Source organism: Schistosoma mansoni, chromosome 3 (genome assembly GCF_000237925.1).
Source record: "Schistosoma mansoni strain Puerto Rico chromosome 3, complete genome".
In the NCBI taxonomy this organism is placed as follows: domain Eukaryota; kingdom Metazoa; phylum Platyhelminthes; class Trematoda; order Strigeidida; family Schistosomatidae; genus Schistosoma; species Schistosoma mansoni.
The window spans coordinates 2317289-2331052 of NC_031497.1; the positions used below are offsets into that span (position 1 = coordinate 2317289).

Sequence of the window (13764 nt, forward strand, 5' to 3'; positions counted from 1 at the left end):
TAGCACCATTCTAAATTAGTACTATTATTGCACTAATGTTTATACTAATACCCGGTTTCACTCTGTATACTGTTACATAAATCTACACGCATTTATCCGAGTTCAGTAAAGATTTATTATTATTGTTGCTATTGTTGTTGTTATTATTATTATTTTTTAAAGTTATTCGTTTATCTCAAAAGTCCATATCCATCATACTATTATGATCATGGTTGGAACCTTTCACTAAGTGCTCATTTCTTTTCTCTCTATTTTTTCCTTCTAAATAAATATTATTCTTAAGATTACGAAGCTTTCGATTAAGACAATAATTTGTGTTACGCTGAATTCAACTTATCAGACTCGTTTTATCTTCACTATGTATATATTTCGTGCCTTAAGGTAACCCTCGTGCTATTGATAGAAGAAACTAGAGAAGTAGTGAATAGGTCTTTATTTCGATCTTCGCGCAGTCATAGTGGAGCGTGGGATTATCTGTTCAGACAAACAAAGGCCCTCAACATTCAATATAAGATAATAGGGAATATAACGCTTACAAAAAGTAAGGAAGTGAATGAATACTTGAACAATACTGTTTTAGCATATGCTTGGTTGTTTGGGGTCAACTCTTAACCAACCAACCTGAGCTGTTACATTAGCTTCCCCTTAGAATCGACTTCCGTAGGAACGTCGGTTCGATTAACCTATCTATCGAAAACACCTTAGTTCTATTTCTCATCCCAAGGCGAAATTATCAACTCGCTCACTATTTGACTTACAATCAGTCACGACTAACGCTTTCAACGATAGTCCATGGATGTCTCTTCATTTACTAGCTTGTCATCTTATTTTGTAGCATGTGATCTTTTCTACAACTATCGCTGATGGTTTGCTGCGTGCTTTCAAGAGAAAGTGTGAGAATGTGGAATAGGAATATCTGAGGAAGTGCCGCGAGCGGGCTACCCAACACCATGTTGGTGAGGTACGATTTTTCCATGCTCAGACCGGCTATCAGGTGTTTACTCACCTGCCTCTTGAGTCGCCCTCAAGTGAAAAGTAAAGAAGAGTCTACTTCAAAGGTAATGGTGAAAATTAAGCAAACCTGAAGAACTGCTTCACTGCCTGCATAAAATAATAAGATACAAAATGGAAATACATAAATGCAATTGATAATTGCTCTGTTCATGTAAGTGCTTGGCCTCCAGAACGGATTGGTATTCTGGAAGGAAATAAACATAGTGTAGATATCTTGTGCACGAAGAACCATGAAAACAACAAAAAATACTCTTTTGTAATGCATATATGTAAAAGGGTGAACTTGCTAGAAGTTGGACTCTTTAACAAAATCGATCAAATGCATGACCTTGAGCCAGTGATGACCGCCTTTTACAACTAGGTGCGTAACCAAGGGTGCATCAGAGTAATCCACAAAACGGAAACGAATATACGGTTAAGAAGAAAAAAAAGTTGTGTGGAGTATGCGGATCAAGTACAGTTGTGTCAAATACCCTTTTCTGGTTTGATTTAGGTATGCATGATATATTGAAGCAATATTTCGTCAATTCATCCAAGTAACGAATTGGTTTGCACCTCAAAAGTGTGTAAGTCCTATTACTCATTAGTATTATGAATGATTAGTCGATAAAAGGAAAAATTACAGTCATTCCCTCGTGGTTTGATGTGGTCTAATGGCTAGGCACACGGTCCAGCATTCAGGAGGGCAGAGGTTCGAGTGCGTGGGGCCTGTGTTTTTGTTCACCAAAACCCCCTTCAATACGACGTTTGTTGGCCATAAGTTGCTCAGATATGAGAGAAAGATAACAAGAGGACGGATTGATATGTCAAAGTGCCATATTGGAACAGTACAAGTTCTTTGTTTGTATTAATAATAATACTTTAGAAAAATGTATACAGATATATAAGAAGTACAACCAACATAGTTAATTAACCAGAAAAAGAAATTATAAAACTCGCCTGGGTTGCTTTTTGAATTCGTTGTATTTGCCAGTGTTAGTTGTATGAGTTTGATTAAAATCATCAGCCATCGTTTCGGAATACCTAGCTTATGTGTCCAGTATTTAAAAAATATATTTAACATAACACTTATATATCAAAGGTAAAATGTCTGGGGAGTTGTGAGGCTGAATGAGGAAAAAAAATTATTTTTAAGTAGATGCAGGGTCTGATTAGCTACGTGGTTAGATTTATCCTGCAGCCGAAACTGTCAACATCCTTGACTGACTAATCGGATGTGCCCAGCGAACCGTTTTAGTCATTTGTAAAGATTTATCATCTTTACATTTCGATTCCGTAATGGGTTTGTCAGTTAAACGATCTAACAACACGTATGGTGGTTCATGATCTAGATAAGCCGGCTTTAGCCTATCAATACTTACTGTGTCGATGTTTCCATGTTTTTCTATCACGAAATATTTAGATTTTCTTGAGACGACTTTGAAAGGACCTTCAAATGGAGGACTGAGTGGTGCTTTTATTTTGTCACATCTTATCCAGACGTGCGTGCAATTGCTTAGGTCTTTAGGTATATATACGGCGCGCGATTGTTCACGAGTATTAATCGGCTTAAGTTTAGACATGTGGTCCCGTAGTTGATCTACATAATTTTCTAAATTAAGTTTTTGACTGTTAGTATTAGGGTTAATAAATTCACCTGGTAGTCTCAGAGTTGTTCCGAAAACCAGTTCCGCAGCTGAACACTGTGCGTCAGTTTTGACAGATGTTCGTATTCCCAACATAACTAACGGTAGGAATTCTGTCCACTGATTGGGGTTTGAGTGAGATATAAGGGCGGTTTTTAGCTGACGGTGAAAACGTTCTACCATTCCATTAGCCTGAGGATGATATGCAGTGCAGCGTATCCTATTGGAGCCTAGAAGTTTAGCCAAGTTATTAAATAACTCGGATTCGAATTGCGCTCCTCTATCCGTCGTTATTGTTATGGGTGTACCAAAAATGGTTACCCAGTTCTGCATGAAAACTTTGGCTACTGTTTCCGCTGTGATGTCCGTTATCGGGATGGCTATAGGGAATCTGGTAAATCGATCTATGCATGTAAAAAGATAATTAAAACCGTTTGAACGTGGTAAAGAACCTACCAAGTCGATATGCACATGGGCAAAACGTGCATCTGGTTGCGAGAAAACACCTATGGGTGAATTTGTGTGACGATTTATCTTTGATTGTTGACATGCTGAACACTCTCTAACCCATTTGTGTACATCCTTCTGTAAATTCGGCCATATATATCTGGCATTGATTAGTTTTGTTGAAGCTTTTGCGCCAGGATGAGACAAAGAATGAAAGTTATTATATATCAACTTTCGCATACTTTTGGGAACGAAAGGTCGCGGCATTGCCTTGGTCGTGTCACAGTAGATTAGAATACCATCGACAGGTGATGGGAACTGTTTTAAATTAAGACTTGAATTGTTTGTTTTAAGCAGGTTTTGCAATTCTAAATCCTGCTCCTGTTCGTTTCTCAACGTCTTGAAGTTTACTGTAGACTGCTGTAGCACGTTTATTTCTAGCCTAGATAAAGCATCTGCCGCCTGATTGTCCTGACCTTTGACATGTCGGATATCGCTTGTGAACTGTGATATATAGTCAAGGTGTCGGACTTCCCGAGGTGAGTATTTATCAGCTCTCGCTTTTAGTGCATTCGTTAGTGGTTTGTGATCCGTAAAGACTATAAATTCCCTGCCTTCTAACATGTGTCGGAAGTGTTTAATGGTTAGGTAGATTGCAAGAAGTTCTCGCCCGAAGGTAGAATACCTTGTCTCTGCTGGAGCGAGTCTTTTTGAGAAGAAAGCAATTGGGTTCCAGGCGTTTTTAACCAGTTGGTTAAGGGTAACGCCTACTGCTTTATCTGAAGCATCCACCATCAAAGCAAGTGGGGAAAGAGAATTCGGATACATCAACGTAGTTGCTTGAGCTAATTTATCTTTAAGCTGTTTAATAGCTTCGACAGCGTCAGAAGACAGTTTGAATTCTTTTGGTTTTCCTTTTAGTGAATCTGTCAAAGGTTGCATTAATTGTGCACAACCTGGTATGAATCTGCGATAAAAGTTAATTAGACCTAGAAAACTTCTCAGTTGTGTTAGAGAACTAGGTATGGGGTATTGTTTAATGGTGTCTACTTCTTTTTTGATCGGTTTAATCCCTTCTGGGCTTATTGTGTGACCGAGAAATTCTAAAGTTTGAACACCGAAAACACACTTACTTTGATGTATGTTTATTCCATGTTCATCCAGTCTTTTTAACACTGTTTTTACATGCTGTTTGTGTGATTGCAAATCGGGGCTGGCAATTAACAAGTCGTCTATATACCCCTGCGCAAATGGCATATCTCGAAGTAGATTGTCTATGAATCTTTGAAATGTCTGTGTCGCATTTCTCAGGCCGAATGGCATGCGTACAAACTCGAATAAGCCAAAGGGTGTTGTAATAGCTGTCTTGGGGATATCTTCATCCGCCACTGGGATATTGTGATATGCCCTGACTAAGTCAATTTTAGTGAATATGTTCATACCCTGTAAACCGTTTGTGAAATCTTGGATATGCGGTATTGGGTACCTATCTGGTACGGTTTGACGGTTGAGGGCTCTGTAATCCCCGCACGGTCGCCAGTCACCTTCATTCTTCTTTGGGACCATATGCAAAGGGGATGCCCATTGACTATCAGAGGGACGGATAATACCCAGTTGTAGCATATGATCAAACTCGGCCCTAGCGATTTTGAGCTTATCTGGTGCTAGTCTCCTGGGTTTTGCAAAAACCGGTGCACCTTCGGTTTTGATAGTGTGACTTACTTTTAGTTTGTCTTTAGAAGGCTGTGGGTTTGGTTTAGTTAAGTTTGGAAATTCTGCGAGTATATCTTGGAATTTCGCTGTTGTTACTGGAGGAGTTTGAATCAAGTTAAGAGAGCTGATGTGACTTTCTTTGCCTTTTGTGTAATACGAAGTTTCTTTTAGTGTTAATCGCCGTCTCTTGGTGTCAACTAGAAATTCGTATCTCTCTAGAAAGTCCATCCCCAGTATTGCCAGATCTAAGTCGGCTACCGTGAAAACCCAAGGGAATTGCCTCCTGAACCCCAAATCTAGGGTTAAGTTTTTCTGCCCAAATGTCGCAATTTTAGTTTTATTTGCAGCTTGAAGTGTAATTGATGATGTTTCTCGACTAATCTCAGTTTTATTTTGAGGGGTGATGCTAAGAGCAGCGCCAGTATCCACCAAGAAATTCAAGCCAGAGTTTCTGTCTCTAACATAAAACAAGCTACTGTTTAGGCGCCCCTCCTCAGTCGTCGCGACCTGGGGAGGGGTTACTCGTTTCCCGCTGTCTTAGAATTATGCTTAGGTCAGGCGCATGGTTGCATGCACTTGGTTGAGTTGACACCAAACTTCCAGTGGTACCAACAAAACTGCCCAGGTTGTCTGGACATTTGTGACCTGTTTTGTGACTTGGATCGTGGTCGTTGTAGTGACCTGCTCCTGTTTCTATGACCCATTTGCATTCTGGTGACAGCCTCAGTGAGACTCTTAACACTCGCAATGAGTCCTTCTATGACGGGGTCTTTTGCTGATTCTACTTTTTGTGTGTGATTTATTGTGCCTGGTCCAGTTGGAGGACCTCTCTCCATTATTCTATCGGCTATACGCGCTAAATGAGATAATGAGGTTTCAGGATCTTGTGCATCCAAACAGTGTTGGACGTAGCATGGGAGAGCTTGTATCCACCCTTGTTTTAGGACTCTTCACCCACTGTGTTATCACCCATTAACACTTGGAGGTGACGCAAAAACTGTGACGGCGACTGATCACCTAGTGTTTCACCTTGAAAAAGTCTTTGGATTCCTTGACTATCTGATAATGATAAACGGTTCATTATCTCTCGTCTTAAGATGGTGTATGGTTGTGGTGATGGTGGATCTAAAATCAAGTCACGGACTTCTTTGGCGACTGAAGGAGGAAGGATAGAACACAAGTCTCTATAGCGAATCCCTTCAGATTTGATATTGTGTCTCATGAAATAATGCTCTAGTTGAGCAAACCACAACTCAGGATCGCTACGATCAAATTCTGGAAGTCGGGATTTCGTAGTCATAACAGTGTCTATCTCCACTGGTGACAAATCCTCCAGATTATGGGTTTCTATTGAGTCTGACATGAGGTATGTGACAAATAGCAATGAAGTTAGCACGAAAAATGGTTACTATAACACGAATAACTTAAGATAATACGGAATAAACTAGTTATATACTCAACTTAGTTTACGGATAATCAGGTCTACTTTTACGATTAAGTAAAAAAAAATTAATAACAGAAATGAGGTTAAATTTGTGTTCAAAAAGGGCTCACCACTTTCGTGCCTTAAGGTAACCCTCGTACTATTGATAGAAGAAACTAGAGAAGTAGTGAATAGGTCTTTATTTCGATCTTCGCGCAGTCACAGTGGAGCGTGGGATTATCTGTTCAGACAAGCAAAGGCTCTCAACATTCAATATAAGATAATAGGGAATATAACGCTTACAAAAAGTAAGGAAGTGAATGAATACTTGAACAATACTGTTTTAGCATATGCTTGGTTGTTTGGGGTCAACTCTTAACCAACCAACCTGAGCTGTTACATATACACCTCATACATATTGATTATCTTTTGCACTTAATTGAGACCGCCATATCATCACCCAAAAGTATGACTGTACATGCGCAAACGCTTATTCTAAGGTCATATCTTACCGCAATAATAAGTTATTTACTTATTAATTTATTTTGTTTTATTTTGTTTTTAATACTCGTTTTTGCTATATATACATAGTTGTTTATTCTTGTTCTGCGTTAAGATATTTGCGTATTCCGCGACTCCTTTATTTCTATTTCCTCAGTTTCTTCCTTTACTCCTTCAAAATCAATTCAAAATTCTTGCCAATTACGCAGAACCTGATTTATTATTACTATAGTTATTACTATTATTACTATTCTATTATTAATATTTTATTTTTCCTTCCTTTCTCAAACATGGCAAATGTAATGCTAACATTATTGAAAATTGTGTATTTTTGCAATTTTGAAGAAACCCGAAATGGTTCCTTCACAGCACTTATGTACCCATAAGGTGTTTGTGAATAATAATAATAACTAGCAGCATCTACTGAATAGGTTCTGCAGATCACCGGAATCCACAGAACACACGTTAGTCTTGTCGAAGGAAATCCCGACACGATGCAAAGAGAAATTACAGATCTCTTCTTGTAGACCTTAATTCCCCAGAACTGTCTTGAAAAAGGTTCTAATTTTGTAATTCTATTTTGAAGTCTTGAATTTTGTGTTTTCGCGCCATAAAAAGTTTAGTTGACCTACAGCTTAAATTCCCCACTCAGAATTCCTCGACTGTCCTTGATTGGCACACTTTTTTAGATGCTATTTTGTGGTTCTGCCAAGGGCGTTTCTATCACTGTATAAATAAGCTTGATTTGCATGCTTAGTGACCTGGTATTTCCTGGGGTGCCTGAAAATTACGTTCTCTACGCCTCATTAAAACTTCTTGATCTACTTGGCGGTGCCAGGGACAACGGATTAGAATAGCCTATTGTGTCACTGTGTCTTTGATTTTGATCCCATTTACCAAGTAAGGTTAACTTGTAATAGCATCATGCATATCAGCTCTGTAACGCTTTCACTCGTCTTCTTAACATTCATTATAACAGCGAATAGTCCGAAACTCTTCACAGAAGCTTGTCACGAAAAAATTCTGTTCCATATCGTGAGAAAGAGATAACATAAATGACCTCTGGTACCTTAACACATATGACAAACCTTCTGGGAAGGATAGTAAAGCCCTTGAGTTTCCCCAATCTCACACTTGTCACGACAGAGATTTCGGAAAACTCCTGCAGAGACACGTGTTGACGGCGAGCAAAGCCTCTCTGTATAATCAACCGTTATGCATCAGTGGTGTGATGACAACGATCTGGCATCTTGCTGTCATTCGCAAAGAATTTGGCAATCAACCTGAGAAAACTAACGATCGTCTACAAGCTCGTTTTTCTAACTACCGGGCGGAAAACGAAAATCAGGTCCCTACGTACATCTTAAGATACGTCTATTGTAACGTATGTTTCGCTGACATGGGTTAAGACATGAGAGAGTGGGCACGTTCTCGTGTAATCTGATAGAATTATAAGATGAACAGACACAGTAAAACCTCGTCGTTCTATTACAACATGTGAGGCATGAAGCCGCTGCTGACACATATTTCTAACTCGTTGAGTTTGTTAGCATCTCAGAGGAAGGCTACATTATACTTTTGTAATGATGTTTCTCAAACTGTTCAGGTCTCCTTCAGCTTTATTTACATATTGGTAACCACCAGGTCGTAGCCTGAGGGTATATCAGCTCCTCCTCTGGTTCTGTTGTCTTCCACTGACCTTCTGAATTTTTTACTGATCGATCTGGTTCTATGTGGTATGATCAGTCGACATTCCCCCCAAAGCTACATGTATGTAGATTCGAGCTTCGTAGATGACCTAACCCTTCTGTGCTATACATAACAACAAATGCAGGTCAAGATAACCAGTGCGGCAGAAGCCTCTGTATAGGTAGGCCTTAACACACACAAGAGAACCAAGATTTTGAAATAAAACACGGAAAACACCAATCCAACCACACTTGACGGGGAAACGCTGAAAGAGTTAGAAACACTCATATATCTGTACAGCATCATCGATGAACACGAGGATCTGATGTAGATTTAAAGGCACGGATTGACAAAGCAATGTTGGGATTCCCACAGTTGAACAACATATGTAGCTCAAAACAAATGTCAGGTAACATCAGAGTCAAATTCTTCAAATATAAACATCAACACATATCTACGGTACAGTGTTGAGACATGGAGAACTGTTGTGATATTGGTACTAACGACATAATCCTCAAAACTGAATATGAGATAACCGGTAAATAGATATTCAGCATTTAACACAGAGAGAAGGCCAACGAGGGAGGGAATATTCAGTTCAAATAAATTCAATCAGATGGCATGGCTCAGCCATGAACATTCAGTCATTCTGTATAAATTGTCTTAACTCATATTATATATATTATCTATCTTTAGCCTAAATGTGTTATTTACAAACATCAAACGACATATCGCGGATTGTTACGATACGACAAATCAGAATAGACAATGATGTGACTCCCACGTAAGGTCTTATTGATCAAGTTTTCACATCATGACATCTATAATATTAGGACTAGGTCTATTATGATATTAGTACTAATGACGAAGTTAATCATAATTCTACAGAACCACCACAACCATCATCAACAAGTTATGGGCATTTATGGCCGATTGTCTACACAAGATACTCGATATCCATTAACCGGATGACAGCCTACTGTGGGAGAGAAGAAACCAACTTCCATCTGAAAAGAAAATTAGGAAAAGAAGATGGAAGTGGATAGAACATACAGTGGGGAAGTTATCTAGCCACATCACGAGGCGAGCTCTAACTTGGAATCTCGAAGGGAAATTTGGAAGAGGAAGGCCGAAGAACACGCTACGTAAGGAATTGGAAGCAGACATGAAGAGAATGATAAGCAACTGGAAGGATTGCTCAGGAGAGAGTCTGGTGGAGTGTGTTGGTGAGCGGCCCACACTCCTCCACGAGGAATAACAGACACATGCGATTGATTTAGTACTTTTAGAGGCATCTTTGGAATTGTACATCCGTGGTGATCGACAATATTCTGCTTCCCAGCTTCAGTTCCCAAACTATCGTGCCGCATATTTTAATCTTACTGTCTGTTGTGGATGTGAGATTTGAACCGCAATCGCCTCACTTGTTAGACTATCGTTATTGTCAATTCAGCGTTGATTGTTCTCTCTATTTGACTTAAGAATCAAGTGATTAATCCTGGGGTGAGTTATATTTTTTACAAATTATACACACACATAGGATTAGTGAGTAATCGCTAGCTCAAATCATCTAAATTTATTTTTTCACACAGAATTTAGTAAACGTGGGGCTTGGTAATATCTTGTATATCGCTCAATTAGTGGCTAGATGCAGTATCAATTTTCTTTAGCAGTCCCGTTTTTTAAACGTGTGTAGATGTAGTTGTTTCATCATGTTTCAGTAAGTGACAGTTAACAGTTAATCAAGCAATCGTGGAAATTGTCAAAATACGAAAATTGTTCACGTCACCGCACTAACAAATCGGTCTTGTTTCACGTCATTACAGTAATAATGACCGATGATCCAGAAACATACTTTCGCTTAACAGCAGCAAAGAACCAATCCCGTAACTTCTCAGTTATTCTGGAGTTACATTTGCCGCAGAAGAAGGTGACTCGTATTATCCTATGGGAAAAATAAAATGTGTCTGTCTCAGCTGTCACTTTTTATTCAATTTAATGTGTGCGCTCTTGAAGTATCGTTCTAGAATTTCAGGTTGATCAACCCTTGAACTGTGCAAAAAAGTTTTCAGTTGTTACCTAAACTGATATATGAAAAAGTACTACGTTACTATATATCCATCTATTTAAAAAAAGATATCGCTTTTCTGGTACGAAATCATGGTAAGGCGACTAAGATTACCCATGCTCTTAGTAAGAAGTCAACCTTATTAGGGAAATGGAATTGTGATCTCGACCTATACAGAACACCAGGATCACGAAGAATATGATGATAATATATCCCATCACTCACGATTCCCAACAATCCATTAGATTACCAACAACATTACTTACCAAACGGCATATAGAATAGTTTACATTTAGAAAAGAATATGTACAAGAACTCACATAGTTACGAAAATTTTGTTCGTTTTTATATGTGAACTTTGAATTTCTTGATTAAAGGTATTGGTATTGAAACTTGCTGAGTCTTACAAACAAATAACGCCGACTTTGGTTCCGAAAGTATTGAATGAGACTTTTGTAGTTGTTATCCGTCGATCTCTGTTTTTATAATCAATCAACATTTTTATCTCTGAGCATATGAGGAACTCAAAAAGGAATTACACCAAAATAGAACAGCAACACGTCAATGAATATCAAGATCTATACTCTTAAGAACAAACAGTTTATTAATTTTACTCAGAGGAGTTTGAGTGTTTGAGTGTATCACTATTCGGTCCAACAGAACGTTGTCCATAATTAAAATAGAAATTCTTTGGCGGGCTTCGGGGAATTAACGCCTTCGTGTTAGACAATACTCATTATTCAAACATTGTAAGAATAGTCATTAGCGATTAAATTTGATGCTCATACTATTTATATGGTTTTCTAGTGTGGCACAAATAACTTGTTTCATGAAACTTGTGTGAGGTCCAACTATTCTGCATGATATACTATATACTGTAGTTTTGTAATTCTGGAAAAAAACATTTTAGAGCCACATAAAGACAATCCTATTGCCTAAATGTATACGTCAAAGAATGCAAGTTATCTGCTTCAGTCGCTTTATAGTGGTAATTGAGTAGACTGTATAGAGCACGTGTGTCGACTAACGATGGAGAAAACGTATCGAGACAAATTGATGTAATCTAAGATAACGCCTCTCCGATTCTTTGCTTTGAATCGGTTCATCTGTATGACTACGGAACATTTTTACACCATAGATAACGTTGCAACATGGGTAATGTCTCACTATTTCTTCTCAGCAGGCGAAAAAGCAGACTGTCTCGTTTCCTCCTTATTTTCCTATAGAGTGTCTCCTTTATTTCCCATTTATAGTTTGCTTGTGTAGTTCTTAATAAAAACCCTGTCCATAACTTTCTACCATTTCCTCTAATCCTAACTCCCGATGTCAATACCTAACCCTATTTTAAATTGTTCCTATAACTTAATTCCACCCAGTCTATTTATTTTAGAATAAGCAATTGTTAGGATATGTCTTGTACATTTCTAAATTACTTCAGTAATGCAGTACATCGCACACAAACACGGATATTTGCTGTAATCCTACCTGTCATTTGTCGCTTAGTAACACCCTTCTTTAAACGTAACCATTCCTGACTCGGGTCAATAACCACCTGTTAATCTTACTAATATCTCTGATATCTTCACACTTCTTGGGTATTGACCTTGTGGAGAGTCCAATATATAGAATGTCACGACCTTTACAATTTTCAGTGATGAAATCTGTAGCTGTTAATAAACAGACGAACTAACGTTTTCAAACTCATCTAAATGCAGCCCCAGACCAAATCTATACATAAAACCTGACATCTTCCACTCTATCAGTGGTAGATTGGTAGGAAAACTTCATTTCCTGTTGTATCTCAACTAAACTGATACTAAAGTGAGATGTTTTAAGGACATTTACGTGATTATACCACAATTTTTTCTAAATTTCAGTCACATCTTGGGTGTTTTATTGCCAAATACATAAATTGGCGGATCTTCTGGGAACTGAAAAGTTGTTAGTTTGCCTCTATCTTTCAAAACTCTTTAGCGTCGTTATCTCTCCTGACTTTCGTGTCTTTTTATTAGTTTTCAGTTTTCAGCGCTGCCAAATTTTTAGAACTTTCTATAATACAGTATCCTACATTTCTGATTGCTAAGCTTGATACATTAGCAACTATCTATTTTTTAACGTATCTTTTGGTCTCCATCTTGTAATTTCTTGCATACTGTAAAACTATGGCAGGTAAACTCAACAGATGTAACTCGAGATACTGAAGTCTACTTCCCGACCGTTGCTGCTACCTTGACGTGGTGGTCGGGCTTGCCTATCGTGATGATCCAATCGAGCTATGCTGGCTGGAACAATCGTTCCTCAAGGTCCTACCATGCCAGACAGGTCGGTTGAAGAGCGGTGAGACTAAAAGCAGCAATCCCAAGGTCCGAAGGCGAAGTCGTACTGCTGACTGTACAGAGGTGTGAAAGCAGTAAGGTGTTTCCTTCAGACAACCAGCACGACAGCGATGCTGCCTTCCCACAAGGAGGGGTGGGGTTAGAAAAGGTCGACCCTAAAAATGCACACCTCGCCTTATCCCACGGATATCCGTCTCCGGCGGTAAGGACTTTTGAAGAACGGAGCTAACACTTCAAAAATCCCCCACAAAAAGGCCGTGCGTGACCGGCCTCAAGCAGATGTCCCTTGGGCACTGCGGTCACGCTCCCAGGTCGTTAAGACCAACACTAATCCAACTTCTTTTTCAGGTCCCTCAAGAAATACCCTTCCACGGTGTGGGCAGCCGGGAAGTGATACTAGCCCTCATACCCTTAACTGCACACAAGACCAAGTTGGTCGCTTTCAAATCCTTCCTACACCTAATAACTCTGACTGAAGTCTACTTACAAGTTACACTGTATGACACAGTGTTGATATATTCCCAATAAACATTCCCACATTATATTAAGGGAAGTCATTGCTTGAATACCGCTTCTGCTATTAGTTAACATGGTGATTCATGGGCACGTGTATTGGGCGACCATAGAACCTTTCTTTCAGCGACTACTCACAAGTTTAAATCCCGCCACACTTCTGACCAGGCACCCGTGTAGTATTACTAGCCCTCACCTAATATGCTTCTAAGCTAAATATATAATTCTTGGTACATTAAACTCATCATATCATTATCATTGTTCGCAATAAATAACTCACCTTTGATGGCCGTTTACTTAGCGAAACTCAGATGTCAAGGTACTGAGTTTCATCCTCACCTACTTTAGTTTAGGCAGACGGGTAGCATCAGTGGCCCTTACATAATAAAACCTTACCTCAAAGCTGTAAACATCAAGTTGTAATTGCTTGGTTAC

General features: G+C 38.9%; 2 protein-coding genes across 2 annotated transcripts; both read right to left on the reverse strand.

The window, feature by feature from the left end:
• Positions 1 to 5353: 5353 nt before the first annotated feature.
• Smp_082460 (hypothetical protein) lies at positions 5354 to 5635 on the reverse strand (the record flags this gene model as incomplete). Its single annotated transcript, XM_018798877.1, has 1 exon — positions 5354 to 5635. One exon carries the CDS (start codon positions 5633 to 5635, stop codon positions 5354 to 5356), a length of 282 nt encoding a protein of 93 aa, XP_018650722.1.
• A 104-nt stretch (positions 5636 to 5739) lies between these two features.
• Smp_166810 (hypothetical protein) lies at positions 5740 to 6162 on the reverse strand (the record flags this gene model as incomplete). Its single annotated transcript, XM_018798878.1, has 1 exon — positions 5740 to 6162. One exon carries the CDS (start codon positions 6160 to 6162, stop codon positions 5740 to 5742), a length of 423 nt encoding a protein of 140 aa, XP_018650723.1.
• Between the last annotated feature and the right edge of the window lie 7602 nt (positions 6163 to 13764).